We start from the raw sequence: 17500 nt of genomic DNA on the forward strand, positions 1-17500 counted from the left end.
TTCTATTTAAATCTTTCTGGCTCTGCTTTTAGGGCTGACATTACACCATGGAGTATCAGACAGGGAGACAGAGCAGCCTGTAATATTGCATAACTTGATCTTATATGTCATGGAAACATTTTGCTGATTCTACTGATGATACTTCAATCCAATTGTAGAGGTGCTATACCTAGCAGATACCAAATCTTAATGAAATATTAATTCAGAGATATTACCTACCTGATACGATTGAAGCTCATAGATTTATAGTATATACACTAGACTAACAGCTATCAGGGTTTATGTGAAGCAAATGCCCAGAATGGTAATCTTGTTTGGATATTTTTGCATATATAACAGGAACTAAAAAATGTCTTTCTATGATTAGGAACTGTATCATTCAAACTTCTTATCAATTTTTTTTGACATTTGCTATAACACCTTGTACTGATTTCAGCAGCAGCTTCAGTAAAAACAGTTATAAGTACTTATGAGTACAAGAGGTATAACAACTATATAAATCACACATCTGTAGAGAGAAATTTAGTGATATTTTCTAAACTGAAGGCTTAATTGATGATTACTTACTTTTTATTATATTTTATACAGAAAATGATACATTTATGCTGTGTTTCTAACATACTTAGCAAACAGAAAAACACATATACTGTAGAAATTAAATAAATATACTGCTGACATTTGAGATGGACTATAAGATTCTAGGAGAAGAGGATAAGAATATTATTAGTTCATAAATGTATATATAATTACCAGTTTTTTTGTTTTTCTGTTTTTTTCTTGCTTTTTTCTTCAGAGTTAATTTTACATACAAATTAAATTTTATTAAAATTCCCCCCAAAAATTATATATTACTGCAGAGCTCTCCCATTATGTTTTTATGATTTTTTTTGTCAAGTTGTGTGTTAGGAGAGAGTTAGTCTTGAGAAATAGATTTCTCAGAAAATGGCTAGTAATAATTATTTGATGGGTAGCATTTTATGGAAATATGTTTTTTTGTTAATGTGTTTGCTTTTTTTTTTCTTTTGCCCAAGACCTCCATTTATACATTATTGTGTCTTTTGGCTTTTCCTGATTAGGGGTCGCCACAGCAGAGCTCCAGTCTGCTAATGATTGGCAGTGGATTTGTACGGTGCCGAATTGCCAGCCCGATGCCCAACCTTCAGAGAAGACACACCCATTCATGCACACACCTACCTGCATGTCTTTATACATCACTCGACTGTGGGGAGGACATGCTGATTCCACACAGAAGGCACTCCAGCTGAGAATCGAATGGGAGAAGCTCTTGCTGTGAGGTGACAATGCTAACCACTGCACCACTTTGGCAGTCTGAGACCTCCATTTATATAAACATATTAATTACAAGATTACACTTAATTTTAATCAATCACATTTTTCTAGAATATGAAAATAAACTTATCATTAAATATTAATTGTCTAAATAAGCCTAAAAAGAGGCTGAGTTTACAAAATATTTAGAACTTTATAAACCACATGTTTTACTTCTCAAGAAATTAATTTTTCACAAGAAACAGGAACTCAGTTTTGTAACTTTAATAAGTATATAACTTTATCTCACCCTTCCTTTAAATCCAAAAAAGAGGCGTAGCTATAGTGTGTAAAGAAAAGATGCGAATACCTACAATTATGCTTAAACATGAAGAAAAAAAATGTTTATTTACATTCATTATTATAAAATACTGTGAAAGGACCTGAACTTTGGTAAATTTAGATTGGTTTCCTGGAATGGGAGTTAAATTAGAAAAAGAGCATATGAATTTTATAATAAATAACTACAAAGGTAATTTAATTTTAGGTGGGGATTTTAAATGCATATTAGATTATACTAAATCCAATTCAAGTAGAAAATTCAAATTACTTCCTATAGAAAAATATCTCAATGAATGGAAAGATGCTTTCAATATTAAAGGCATATTTAATTTCAAAGATAAAAATTCTTTAAATTTAACCCATTACTCTTTTAATTATGGTAATCAAATGAGAATTGACAAGTTATTAATTTCTCAAAATATTACATCCAAAATAATTAACTTTAATATAATACAGTGCCCTTTCTCAGATCATAATGTATTAATTTTAAACATAGAACTACATTTTAAAAATCTAACTTTTATTAATAGAATTCTATCATATATCACTAAAATGAAAGTATATAAAACATAGCTATTAGGAGAGATAGGCAACTTTTTATTATTTAATGAAACTCCTGAATCAAATCAAATTATGACATAGGACTCATTTAAAGCAGATATATATGGAAGAGCAGTTTCCTGTTACAAATATAAATTAAAAGAACGGAACACAAAAAATGATTAGATATACAATTAAAATTAAAGGAACATATAAAAATAGGGAGACAGATTTGGACAGAATAAAGATGAGATAAGAAAGCTAAATAAACATAATGGAATATTATCTCACAAAACTGTAAAAGAACACCTCCTAACTCCACCAAGCAAAGCAAATCTACGAAAGCGATAGTAGGTGTCGTTGATTCTGCAATGTTTTTATGAAAAGACTTTATGATTTTGTAGGCCTGTTGCAATGAATTATAGTGGTGGTGTCACTTTTAGTTAATATGTGATTTAATGATAGCAGGAAACACGCCTCCTAAAGTCATTGTCATTGGCTGAAGAGCAGGATATCCTGTATTTAAACTTCCTGCTCTCAGTTTTTTACTGTTTGTCTGATGAAGCGGCAGTTACATGTCGTGAAAGCGCTTACAATAAACTGTGGATTTACTACTTGACCGAATGGTTTTTTGAACATTACTTCGATTGCAAGACTAGAACAACTTTGAACATTTGTTTCTTGGTACAGCAGAATTGTTTTTTCGTTGATTTAGTGCGTGGTTCTGTGAGTATTTGCACTACAATTCCATAAGATTATCAGCATTTGGCGTTTCCTTCTTAGGAATACGTAGAGACATATTTTTTGATAGTGCGAAGATCTGCAGTACGTACGTTTTGGCTTCCTCCTACCTGGGTTTTTGGTTTACTTGCATTTACTTTTTGCTGGGATTTGGTCTTCAAGGATATATATATATATATATATATATATATATATATATATATATATATATATATATATAGTTAGGTTCATATACTTCTAATTTTATAGATATCACTAAAGGAACTAAACAACGTTGCCTCTCTCCCCCTTATTATTTGATTTAGCTACTGAAATATTCACAATCCTTATTAATTCAAATGCCAAAATCTTTGGTCTAGAATTTAATAAAGATTATAACTCCAAATTAATGTTGTTTGCCAACAATATTCTTTGAACAATTAAAAATACCCCAGAAACACTAGAACAACTAAATTAAACAGACAAATTTCCAAAAATGTCAAATTTACACTTTAATATTTCTAAATCGAAACATATCATCTCTAGGTGAAAAATCTATATATAATAATATATTATGCTTAGTTATTCACATTTGTAATGCTACAAAAACATAAATGATAACTATGAAAAAGTAATCATTTCTATAACACATCTCATTAATTCTTGAAATAAAATATATATTTCATTTAAGCCAGGTTACAAATTATTAAAATTATTTTATTTGTAAAACTGTTATATATAACACTATCTCTTATATTGCCACCAAAGAAGAAACAAATAAAAACAATGAATATACTACTTACAAACTTTTATGGTAGCCAAATAAAGCTATATTAAATATAAAATATCACTTCAGGCCTTGGCAAAATGGGGGGTTGAACTTTCCTAATGTAGAAACTTATGCACAATCGGCAGCCATAAAAATGATTCTAAATTAGTTAGACATAAGTTATATATATATAATTGGAAAATTTTACATTTGCAATTATTGAATATGAATAAGCTAAACTCTTTAGATTCAATAAACTCTAAATTATTGAATCCTTTGTGTTTTTTTATCTGTAAATATATCCAGCTTTCTACAAATTCCCCATGTAATTCAACTTACTTAAACTCAATTTTAAAACGTTTTAAAACAATAATACTGAGTAACCCAAATTATAAATTCCGGTTTGAATCTCTAATTCCCTTTTCATTAACTAAGTATTTTATACATAAGCTACCTGCTTATATTTTTAACTCTTGGAATAATAAACATTTTTATTGTGGATACCAATTTTTGTAAGGGGTTAATTATAAATCTATGTAAACTATTTAGAATTTAATATAAATATGAATGAATTCAATTATTTACAACTAATTTTAATTTCATTTCAAATTAAATTTTCTTTTTTTCATCTAACTCTAGTTGAAATTCCTGAATGGATACTGACACTATTTGGAGTTACTTATAAACACTGAGAATTTAATAATTAAATTTTGAAAATATATCTAATGTTAGCCAAGGATTATTCAAATTTAGATAAGAATTTTGGAACTTTTTTACTAAAGAATATTGTATAGATTTCACTGACTAAAATAAAAAATCAACTTCTTTCCTCTGTTAAAAATATATCTAGGACCCTTTATTGGAGTATATTTACTTGGAATATTTATTTAGGTCATTTATAACTCATGCAAGGGTTGCTAAAATGACAAAGGAAAATTTGTATGACTGTTGGAGATGTAATAAACAAATTAAGGCTAATTGGTCACATGTGTTTTTTGATTGCTACATGATTCAGAATTTCTGGGTAAAAATACAAGATTTCTTCAAAGCATTATGGAATGATGTATTTATTTTTTAAAAAAGAAATGGCTTTATTTAATGTTCTATGTATAGATAAACAAAAGAAATATTTTTTTATTTAACTTGGACTATACATGCTGTGATCAGAAAAACTATTAAAAGGAACTGGAAATTTTCTTCAGAATTGAAATTTGAAGACTTTCTTACTCTTCTAAAGGAAGTTGCAATTAAAGATATCAAAGTAAAAAAGAAAATAATTTATCCAAACAAATTAAAGAAAAATCATTGATTGAAGGTTTTGGCGCTTATTGAATCAACATCTTCATCTATTAATTATTTGGACTGTAGTTAGGATTGTCTTGTTACATTCATTACCTTCTTGTTCTCAGGCTTATTGTACATATTGTAAATAGGTAACACATTATTTTTTTTTAAATATGATTAATCATAATTTTGCATTGTATTAGGTTTTAAAGTTTATTGTGTAATCTTTTTTTCAAAATTATAATAGATATTTTTCAGAAAAAAATAAAAATGTGTGGGAAATAAATGAGACTCATTGATACTTTCAATTTTATTTCCAATCTAGAAAGCAGTCGACATAATTAAATAAGTGAAACTGTTGCACAATTTCCTTGAGATGAATTTCTTGGCATCCATGTCTTATGGAGGCAGTTTCTACATCAATAACAGGGTAGATTTAAAAACTTTCCTGAGTGGCATCATTTCTTAGAAAGTCCGCATTTGCAAGTTTCCCATAATTTACAGCTTAGCTATAATGAGGAGAATTCCTTATCTCATGCATTTTTGCAGAGAAGATGTCTTTAAAGTTTTAGGGATGTAGTTCATTCTAACATTTCAAAGGAGGCTCTTCCAGGCATGACAACTGATATGACTTAATATGGGCTTTATGCAAATTTACCATGAGTGCAGAAAGACAAATTTAGCAAACCATTCTTTTGTGTTTGGATGCTTTGGAATGGATAGTATGTGGTTGTCTGAACAATTAACACTGGAAAAACACTGCTATGTTACATATTTTTTTTTTTTGTTTATGGCATAAATTTTTTTTTGGGGGGTGATAATTTCTTATTTCTTCATTAGTGGTTCAGTATTTTTTTATATATTGTAAAGAATATTTTATGAGCTTGTGAATTTCATTATTTCTTTTCATGATTCTTTTCATAGAAAAAAATTGCATTTATTGCTTAGAAATACATTTAAAGGTAAATGTACTCTTTCTTTAATGTTAAATCAGGTTCTGGAAGTTTTGACGGAGGAGAGTCTCCAGAAGAGGAGGTGTCTGTTAACACTGAGATGACAATTAGTCCTGGGGAGACTAATATATTTGCAGAGGCGGCAGTGCTTGCCTGCCTGAATCATGGCCAAGATTGTGCAGCAGGTCACACAAGAAGTGCTTGTTACTACTGCTGCTGTACTGCACAGGAACTCAAAAGGTGTGTAATGAGTTCTGAGGAGCAGCCAGCTGGTTCTGGATCATCTGGGTGCCCTGGCATGGAGGGATCATGCTGGGAACTGCTACACTCAAAGATATAAGCGCTTCAGCAAAATGTTGTCAGGGAGAACTGATATGTGGTAGTAATTACTACAAATACTGAAACAGTATAGAAAAAAGGACAGAGGAATTATATTACAATATGGTGCTATGCAGCCAGTGATTTTACAATATGGTACTATGTAGCCAGTGATTTTACAATATGGTACTATGCAGCCAGTGATTTTACAATATGGTGCTATGTAGCCAGTGATTTTACAATATGGTACTATGTAGCCAGTGATTTTACAATATGGTACTATGCAGCCAGTGATTTTACAATATGGTGCTATGCAGCCAGTGATTTTACAATATGGTGCTATGCAGCCAGTGATTTTATAATATGGTACTATGCAGCCAGTGATTTTACAATATGGTGCTATGCAGCCAGTGATTTTACAATATGGTACTATGCAGCCAGTGATTTTACAATATGGTACTATGCAGCCAGTGATTTTACAATATGGTACTATGTAGCCAGTGATTTTACAATATGGTACTATGTAGCCAGTGATTTTACAATATGGTACTATGCAGCCAGTGATTTTATAATATGGTACTATGTAGCCAGTGATTTTACAATATGGTGCTATGTAGCCAGTGATTTTACAATATGGTACTATGCAGCCAGTGATTTTACAATATGATACTATGCAGCCAGTGATTTTACAATATGGTGCTATGTAGCCAGTGATTTTTTTGACCAATACTATTTAGAGCAAAATTATTAATGCCTTATTATTATTTGTAGAAAGCTGGATATATTTACAGATAAAAAAACACAAAGGATTCAATAATTTAGAGTTTATTGACTATAAAGAGTTTAGCTAATTCATATTCAATAATTATTAATTATCAACATGCAGGGAACCAGGACTGTCTTTCACTGAGGGACTGAGCTATTCTTCAGTATTCTGTTTAAAATTTGGATGTTTACTTGAAAGCTTAGGCACATTGGACATTTTACATTTTTATGAAAACCTCAAGAATAAAATGCCTCCATGTGATTTTTAATTTTCAAAAGATCTTTTCAGAAAATGTTTTTTTTTGTCTAGGACTGAAACAATAGCAAAAGAGAATGCTAAGTAATTATTAAAGAAATGTTATAAGATAGCATGAACTGTGAAAAATAGAAGCTACAGGCATCTGTACAAGCTTTACTTAAAAAAAGTAAAAGTAAAAAAAGGTAAGTTAAAGTAACGACTTTGTGCATTTAAACACTGTTAGAATTCACTTACATCATGTGTCAAGTATTGTCTGTGTAAACCAAAATAGAAGTACTTGCTCTGCAAAACAGCATTTTTTGTGATAAAAGAAGTAACATGTTAAAACATTTCTCCAAATCAGTGCTCTAAACACTGCAGTTAAAGATGTCACACAAAACCTAAATATAAACCTGTTTGTCCAAAATGCAAAAAAAAAATGTCTACAGGATGTGCATTTGTAAGACATGGACACAGGAACATTTTTGAATACTGGTGAGGACAGTTTGTAGAGTTTAGATGTAAAACTGTTCTGGAAAATGTGTGATATTGCAAAACTTCTGAAAAATGTAATCAGGAAAATCCAAAAACACAAGTAGCAGAACAACAAATGACTACTCTGGATTAAATTAACAAAATAATTTATTCATAGCTACATGCACATAGATAAGTGTTTTCATCTAAATGTAGACTTTATCATAAAACAGATAAAATTCATTCAAATTTATTCTGACACAAATGTTCTAGAAGGACATTAATGTTTGTCAAAAACAGTAAGATAAAATTGGTATAGACTATACTGGTAAGAAAGTGGAAGTGCTTTAGGTTCAGACTTAATAAATGAAGAACAGTGCATAAGAGTAGGTATTATTTACACACTACTGACTCTCAGAAAAAAAAACGTGCACCTTATTTTCAGATAAACAAAGAAGATGTGGGTAGGATTGAGGTAGATGACATTAACAGTCATTCCCCTGAAGGAGAGCAACAGATAAATATGGATACAGATATTAGCACCCTTCAGGATGCTGTAGGCAATTTAAAAAGTGCCACAAACAAGAGAAGTGCAATAAAAATGAATATGTTTTATAGAAGAATCACATGGCTTGACAGAAAGCATAAACGAAACAACATTTCCTGATCACAAGACAATATTTTACGTCTTCTTCCTGCTTTTTCCTTTTTTGCCAGAATTGAACTTAAAAAGGAAGAGTATGTTTTTGTACAATTTGAATGAATAAATTAGAAGCTGTCTGAATGCATGAAAACCCTGAGAAGATCAAATAAATGTGCCATTTTTGAAACAAGAACAAAATGAGACATTATACATCAGAAAAATGATAAAAAAATGTAAATTATTTCTAAAAAATGGGAGAAAGATATAAAGAATACAGAGAAGTAATGTAAGGGGATAAATAAAGATTTAGAAGACAATAATATCATTTACTATAAAATGATAAATATATGCCAATATATATAAAAAAATGAAAGTCCTGAGGAATGAACTGAAAGGAAATAATGAAGAGGTATCGTCCTTCTTAAAGAAGAGAGGGATAAAGGATATATAGAACAGAAAAAAATAAATGGCTAAAATTAAAACAGGAATAATAGACACATGGGAGACTACAATCAATTTTCTAGAAAAATTATATAAAGGGAAGGAAACCAGGAATTAAGTATATTGGAGCAGTAAAGTGATACAAGTAGAAAATAATAGATAGATTTAAAAGAAGATAAAAGAAGAACTAAAGAAAACATTAAGTTATGTAAAAAATGGTCCATGTGTTCCAACATGAGATGATTTACATTACGAGTGGTATAAGTCATATTACAGAACAGCAATTTGTAGATTTAAGAGGAGTAACAAATGGTCCAATAATTACCCATTTAAACTGGCTGAAAAAAAAAAGGAAGACCTAAGATATAACACATTACAGACCAACAGCTTTTCTAGGTGTGAATATAAGTCATTAAGTCAAAGCCATATGTAGCTCATTTAGCACCAGATACTGATCCCAATCTGGTTCCGCTCAACACTAACCTAAGTTGCAAAAAGCAAAAAAAAAAAAAATCCCTGGCATTCCTCACTTCTGTAAGTAGATGCATTAGGTTCTACAGCCCTACATCCCCACGAGTGAGTTAGGAAAAAAAAAAGGTTCCTTCTGTAATCTGGTGATCTGCTGATCCTCTTCTCTCTAAGTTGGAGCACGGAATCCTGATGCCCACATGCTATACTGTCCTATAGAGGACATTGGAGGAGTTAAAATAAAAAAAAAAATAAGTCTGTCCATCAGGCCTCCTCACTCTGTCCTGCCTATGTTTCTGCTATAAGTTACTGATAAGTGACATAATTTAGAATAAGGCAAGTAATACAATATGTACAAGAAAATGGCATTTTTACAAATGCTAACGAGAAAAATATTAGGGAAATAGTAATTTTAATGAGATAATTAGTAACATTATAGGCCAAATATGCAACAGGAAAACAGTTACAGACATTAAAAACAGCATCTCATAATGTATGACATGAGCAGTTACTTAAGCTTTTTAAAAAAGTTAAGTTTTTGGGGAAACTATTGATATCAATAGGAGTCTGACAGAGACATAGAGGGATTATCCCCAGGGCATATGGTAGAAAAGGGAAGAGCATATGCCTGAAGAATGGTATAAAGTGGACCTTACTGCTCCTCAAATGGCCTGTGTTTGAGTAGTAATGCTGGCTCTGGAGTGATCAGATGGAGGAAGCAAGGATGGGAGTTAGTGACTGAAGAAGGCTTACCTTACTGAGGGAGGGAAACATTCTAGGCTTGCTGCAATTATAACATTAAGAGCCTGGTGAGTTGGGCAATGCAAGGGTTACACTGCTTTATCAGGAGGTTACTCATATGTGGAAGGGTGCATCCATCTCGCTTACATAACAACAATAAAGCTCATAAGATTGCCACATGGTGCAATGGTGTTAGGACACACTCCTCAACATGTATGATGGTGCATCAGCATCCCTGATCTCTTCAGTGGCTCCATACATGAGTCAGGTTGAACCCAGGGGAGGCTAGAGAGGGTCCAATAGACCCAGGGAATGAGGAGAGGAGCTGGTGACAGCTGAAGTTCAGCTGCATTGGGGGGGAGAATGGCATAAATCAAGGATATTTTGAGAGTCCTTTTACTGTTTGTACTGGTTGGAAATGCAGTGATTGCAAAAATAAAAAAGAGAAGCAGAAAACAGATTGCTCCTAAGATCAAGATCCCCCTCAGTTTTCAGTGAAATAGATAATATTATTTTAATCATTAAAAAGCAGTAAGGCTGCACAATATATGATTCATTTTTATGAAGTATCTCTGGAAAAAGAGGCTGTCCTGAGTATACATGAAAGTAAGAGATCTACAGAATATATAAGGGAAAGGCAATATAGTTTCAGTGAAAATAAATTGATATTTTGGAAATAAAAACTGGGAGTAAAAAGTAATAAAGAATGGGAGACAAAAATGAAAATATGAGGAAGTGTATCACATTATAGAAATACTTCCAGATCTCCTTCAAGAAGACGTATCCCCAATTTTAAAACCTGACAAGGACTCAGCACAATGTTCTTCACAGAGACTGATGTCAATACTAAATGTAGACTATAACATATTAAATCTATGTCTCTAGACTGAAACAGTTTCTTCCAGTGTTGATAAACAGTGATCAGACTGGGTTTATAATGAACAGGAACATGGTAATATGAAGAAAATACTATCAGTAATTGATTATACTAATAATTCAAAAATAGCTAACTTTGGTTAGTCTGCATATCAATAGTGCATTTGATTCAGTTAATTGGGAGTACTTAATATTAGTACTGGAGGAATTCAAACAATTTCTTACAATTAATAAAACTTCTGTATGAAAACTTTGCATACATTAAGATAGGCTCATATACTTCCCACCAATGTAACAACAGATCAGGATAAAAACAGTGATCCCCAAGGCAGTAAAAACACTGTTTTAATAACAACTGGTCAGCGCTTTCGTAAAACATCACAATGAAGGATATTCTTTTGGAAGTTCTTACATAGAGCCTTTATTACACCACATAAAGATGAATTGATGTATAATAAAGACATAGGATGCAGGGGATGTAAGCTAAATATTAAAGCTGACTGGCAGCATGTTGTTGTTGTCTTTTGGCTTTTCCCGGTTAGGGTTCGCCACAGTGGCACTCCGGTCTGCTAATGATTGGCAGTAGATTTTCATGAACGCCGAGGTGCCAGCTCGACTTTCAACCCTCAGCGAAGACACGCCCATTTACGCATATCTTTCGAACGCCCACCCAACCGCGGGGAGGACATGCAGACTCCACACAGAAGGCACTCCCCACACTCCAGCCGAGAACTGAACGGGAGAACCTCTTGCTGTGAGGAAACAACGCTACCGCTGCACCACCGCGGCTCATATGGTTTACAATTGTATAAATCTTAAAACATGTTTGGATAGTATGAATTCTCTCTTGCAGTCTGATTTAATGATAAATTTATGCTGACCTTGTTTCTTATTTTATTTAATACACCTATTCCCACTTGTGTCACGAAAATAAAATACCCTCTTTTATGGAGTATCTTGACATTAGCAAGAAAAGTCACCCCCAAGAACTGGAAGAATGAGACAACTCCTACTATGAAGGAATTTGTACACCTGGCAACTGACGTTTGTCATTTTAAACTTATCATGATCAAGAAAAGAACATCTAGAATCACCTCGTCATATAATATATGTCTGAAATTCAAAGAACTGCTTGATAAACAGACTTTAATAATTAACGAACAAATGTTCTTATCACATTTCTTTTTCTGTATAAAAAGCTTTGTTTTATAGTAGACACCATTGTAGATAGTTTTTAGATTTTAATCATTGTTCTTTTAGATCTGTATATTTGCTTTATAATATTTCTATTCTCATATATTAATATTTTGTTGTTAAAATTTTCAATAATAACTGAGGAAAAAAAAGAAAATGTAGACCTTACAACCTCATTTTTATTGAATACAGAAAATTATACTGCCATAAATAAAGTACCCCTGAAAATGAAATGCAGTTGTTGACTGGTTACTTGTTTTGAGACAACAGATTGGATATTGATAATATATTGTTTATGAAGGAGGGTACTAATAAACATGGTAATGTATCATGCACCCTTACATATGCATTGTGTAGCTAATTTGATAACACAAAATAAGATAAGTGATGTTACAACTACTTAAACAAATGTATATTGAAATGCTGGAAAGTTTAGGGTAAAAGAAATAAAAATAGTCTGGAAAGATTTAATTTTAACTGAAGCAAAGCATTTCTTTTAAATGAAAAAAGAACATTATTTAAATGTGATGAAGGTATATGGACGTCCTGGATAAATTTTATGGGTTTCACAATTGGAATTTACTGGGAGAAAATAAAAGACAAGCTTTATTGGAAAGAATGTAACGACTTTGCTAAAAAGTAAGTTACAAATAAATCCCATTAAAAATGTAATTAAATAAAAGCACAAAAAGAAGGGAAGTATAATATATGTCAAAATTAAGAAACTCTGTTGCATATTTTATTCTTTGAAATAAAGTACAGGGTGTTGTGAAATAGTGGATAGAATGATTAAAGTGCCAGCTGTCAAAGCATGTGATAAAAGAAGCAATTTGTTTTTGGTATCATCGGGGATGTTTTAAATAAATTAGAATGAAATGGAGTTATGTTACAATGTATGAGGACAGCTAGATGTGGAGAAGTCATAGCCAGCCTTAGGCATAGGCCAACTAGGCAGCCACCTAGGGCGCCATTCTAGCAGGGGCACTTTTCCAGTAATCTGGATGGTACAGATAGACTAGGATGGGGGCACAAGCTGGTGTGGTACCTAGGGCACCAGTTCACCAAAGTCCAGCCCTGGGAGAAGTATCTTATAAACATGCAGTGGCTTTGGCCGTGGCATAAACAGCAATGTGTAAAAGGAAAAGGGGATAGTTTAAAAGTATTTAAGTATATTTTATGTGATTTGTGAGGGTATTTTTGTATCCTTCTTTCTAGTTAAAATGTACTTTGCCTAGATAACTGCTGTAATGAGCAAAGTCAAGCAAATGCACAAATAAAGCAAATGTTTTGTGAATCAGTTGGTGACGATATTAATTTTAACTGGTTAATGTAGTTGGATTACTTTTATATAAATGTAAATGTGCCTTTGTCACATGTGATAATTCAATAAAGGAGTTTAAAAAAAACATGATGTTTTCATCAAGTCTCCAACATCGCAGCATACCTTTCATGCTGTAAGGATGCAGTGTCCATCCAAGAGAACACAGTCTTAGTTTCTCCACTGTGGACTGCGATTACTTCAGGAGTGACCTCAATCTTCATGCCCAGTGGCTTATGTATAATTCCAAACTTTCCGAAATAAGTATTGGAAGTCTCAGCCTTGCCAGCCGCCTTCTTATTCCCAATAATCTGTCCATTAACTGTAACTCCTAAGATGAAGAGAAAGGGAAAAATAACCATATTAGATAGCACATGGTAACATTTGTTTACCTGTCTGATCCTTGAAAGCTTGTTTTTTTCTTCTGTTTTACATGCTCACTGTGTAATTCTGAGTACTTGACCAGATAATGTTCTAGGGTCTTCAATGAAAGGAAATATTTCTACCAAACAAATAATCATATTACATAAAATTAAATCAATTATTGTTTTTCTATCAATTCATGTGCCAAGATAACATTAGTCAGAACTAGCTTATTACTTATTTTGCCTTGGTTGAAGCATAGTTTAAGTAAAATATAAAATTCTACAGTATTTTTATGGCTCTACGTAGAGTTGTTGAAATATGATCTTACAAACATCTGTTTGTCAAAGTGCTACTTGTAGTGTAGTAAGTCAGAAGTTCTGCAAACTAACATTGATTTTCTGGGATGCCCAAAAAAGAGAAACAGAGAGAGTCGCTTTATTTGCCAAAATAATAATATCCTTTTCTCAGAGGCTGATTAACTTCATGCTTAATACATTTAAGTTCAGTGATGTAAGAGGTGAACTTGCATAATACTCTGGCCCCCTTTTGACAGCAGCAAGTTATCCATTTGAGTTTACTTTCATTAAATCGATTTTGATCTATTTGAATTTGGAAATATATTTATCAAAATCTTTCTGACACCATGGTGTCTCTCTGTTCTAAATTAGTCAGTAATGTGCTTTTCTGGAGCTCTAGACAACACTGAAGAGTTGATACCTTGGCAGGAATGAAACACATTTTTGACAGTTGTCTCTGACATTTTGACATTAAACAAGTAATCTCCGTGGTATCCCCGAAGTTTCAAAACAACCCACTAAAGTGTAGTGGGTCTAAAAACAAAACAGTGTAAGAAACTTCTCTGTGTGGAAGATTTTCAGTCCATATATTTCTAGTTAATCACTGTATATTAATCAGATCAGACAATAGTAGTAGAAGTAGCGAACGTAAACTCGTCAAGTCAAAAAGTAATAACAGAAAATATATAATTCTACAGCATTACTAAGTATTCGAAAGTAATCCAAGCAAGGCAGGCAGTCTGTTTCCAGTCAAAAATCCTTTATTAAGTACACAGACAAGTGAGCCAAGTAAAACAAAAATAGAGTAATAATTTCCTCACAAGCTTTCTAAATATATATATACTTTTTATCAGGCATGGGAGTGGTTTATTGTGCTGTAAAACAAAGTGTTATTGGTACACATGTTAAATTCACATCTCTTCCCCCATCAGTGTGACATTCGAGCTGGTCCTGACTTACCTAGTAGCTGTCATAATAATATATAGCCCTAATGTACTTTAATGGTACATCTTATTTAACCAAATTATTAAGTAGATTATTAAGTCTGTGATTTTATACAAGACAATATACTACATATGGCTGGAAATATATCAACCTTAGTTCATTTTGCGATCAAAAATTATATATAAATATATACATATGCATTTTGCATGTAAAAATCAGTTTATATTTTCATAACCTATTGTTAACAAAGATCGCTTTCGTCCTTCTAGACTTCTTCAGGTCTGTGTACAAGAACCCTAAAAACCTATATAATTGTATAACTAGTTAGTATTGTTATTACCATCATTTTGAATAAAGTGGGAAAAAAAGTGGAAAAAAATATATATGTATGATAATGGAAACAAAATATACACTTAAATTTCAAATGATTTAAAATGGTATTTAAAACCAATTTGTAGAAAAAAATAAAATAAAATACAATTAGTCATGTAAACAATGTGGCAATTTTCTAAGTTCCAGTGCACTTTTAATTGAACAGTAATAGTTTAGTCCAGGCTTCCTAAAAGAGTTCAGCTTTAATTGCCACATGAGTTCATGTTTCTCCAGAATATTCGGGATGTCTCCTTCAAGATCACCCATGTCTATGCGATCCAGGATCTGGAACTTAAAACCTGTGTGTCTTTTATAAAGAGAAAGGTGTTTGGCTAGTGCATTATTTTTACATCCAGAGCGGATTTCTAAAGCTGAACTCTTTTAGAAAGCCTGGACTAAACTATTACTGTTCAATTAAAAGTGCACTGGAACTTAGAAAATTGCCACATTGTTTACATGACTAATTGTATTTTATTTTTTTCTACAAATTGGTTTTAAATACCATTTTAAATCATTTGAAATTTAAGTGTATATTTTGTTTCCATCATCATACATACACACATATATATATATATATATATATATATATATATATATATATATATATATATATTTTTTGTTTTGTTTTTCCACTTTTTTTTCCACTTTATTCAAAATGATGGTAATAACAATACTAACTAATCATACAATTATATAGGTTTTTAGGGTTCTTGTACACAGACCTGAAGAAGTCTAGAAGGACAAAAGCGATCTTTGTTAACAATAGGTTATGAAAATAGAAAGTGATTTTTACATGCAAAATGTATATGTATATATATATATTTATATATATATATATATATATATATATATATATATATATATATATATATATATATAATGTTTGATCGCAAAATTAACTAAGGTTGATATATTTCTAGCCATGTAGTATATTGCCTTGTATAAAATCACAGACTTAATAATCTACTTAATAATTTGGTTAAATAAGATGTACCATTAAAGTACATTAGGGCAATATATTATTATGACAGCTGCTCGGTAGGGCAGGACCAGCTCGAATGTCACACTGATGGGGAAGGGATGTGAATTTAACATGTGTACCAATAACACTTTGTTTTACAGCACAATAAACCACTCCCATGCCTGATAAAAAGTATATATATATTTAGAAAGCTTGTGAGGAAATTATTACTCTAATTTTGTTTTACTTGGATCGCTTGTCTGTGCACTTAATAAAGGATTTTCGACTGGAAACAGACTGCCTGCCTTGCTTGGATTACTTTCGAATACTTAGTAATGCTGTAGAATTATATATTTTCTGTTATTACTTTTTGACTTGACGAGTTTACGTTCGCTACTTCTACTACCATTGTCTGATCTGATTATATACAGTGATTAACTAGAAATATATGGACTGAAAATCTTCCTCACAGAGAAGTTTCTTACACTGTTTTGACATTTTGACATTCATTCTTAAAATGGAACCAGAGCTTGTCTGCCTAAAGTTTGTTGTTTAGATATACATGGTTAAGTAAGCAGAAATCATGAAAGACCAACATTGGGATTCGGAAAGGTTTAGCATGAAGCTGAAGCCTAAGCTCCGAAAGTTTCCACATTCAGCTAATCTTTTTGAACTCAGAGACTACATTATAACTGCGGTCTACCCTTGCAGGGCCTCAGTACAAAGAAAGGTTTTTGCAGGCAAAGTCACATGCTAATGTGACAAACCATCAGAGTGGTTAATGCTAATTAACAAATTTATGTCCTGCAGAAATATCTGCAGCTTCCAATTTGTTCAGCTGAAGGATTCAGAGAATTAATGAGCTGAATAAAATGTTATTCTGGGAAGAAAAAATGGACACTGTAAAATCATGGTGGTCATACTCACTGAGCAGGCACATTCAGTGAATATTTGGGGGAAGGATGTCTATGTTAATGTGTGTGTATGTCTGCGTGTGTAAGAATGTGTGAGTGCATGTAGGAACACGAATAAGGCTGCATAAAAGTGTGTATGCCTGTGTGTGTGTGTGTGTGTGTGTGTGTGTGTGTGTGTGTGTGTGTGTGTGTGTGTGCGTGTGCATGTGTATATGTGTGTGTGTGTGTTTTGTGTGTGTGAGTGTGCATGTGTATGTGTGTATGTGTGTGTGTGTGTGTGTGTGTGTGTGTGT

General features: G+C 32.0%; 1 protein-coding gene across 5 annotated transcripts in view; it reads right to left on the reverse strand.

The window, feature by feature from the left end:
* LOC122807829 (inter-alpha-trypsin inhibitor heavy chain H3-like) overlaps nt 1–17500 on the reverse strand; it is a 1807468-nt gene that overhangs the window by 201530 nt on the left and 1588438 nt on the right. For all 5 annotated transcript variants that reach the window (XM_044078927.1, XM_044078926.1, XM_044078925.1 and 2 more), the window contains one exon: nt 13480–13684. In XM_044078927.1, the coding sequence (XP_043934862.1) occupies nt 13480–13684 (205 nt within the window). The remainder of the gene's footprint in view (nt 1–13479; nt 13685–17500) is intronic.

This window comes from Protopterus annectens, chromosome 7.part1 (assembly GCF_019279795.1).
Source record: "Protopterus annectens isolate FY-2018-M chromosome 7.part1, PAN1.0, whole genome shotgun sequence".
NCBI classification, from domain to species: domain Eukaryota; kingdom Metazoa; phylum Chordata; order Ceratodontiformes; family Protopteridae; genus Protopterus; species Protopterus annectens.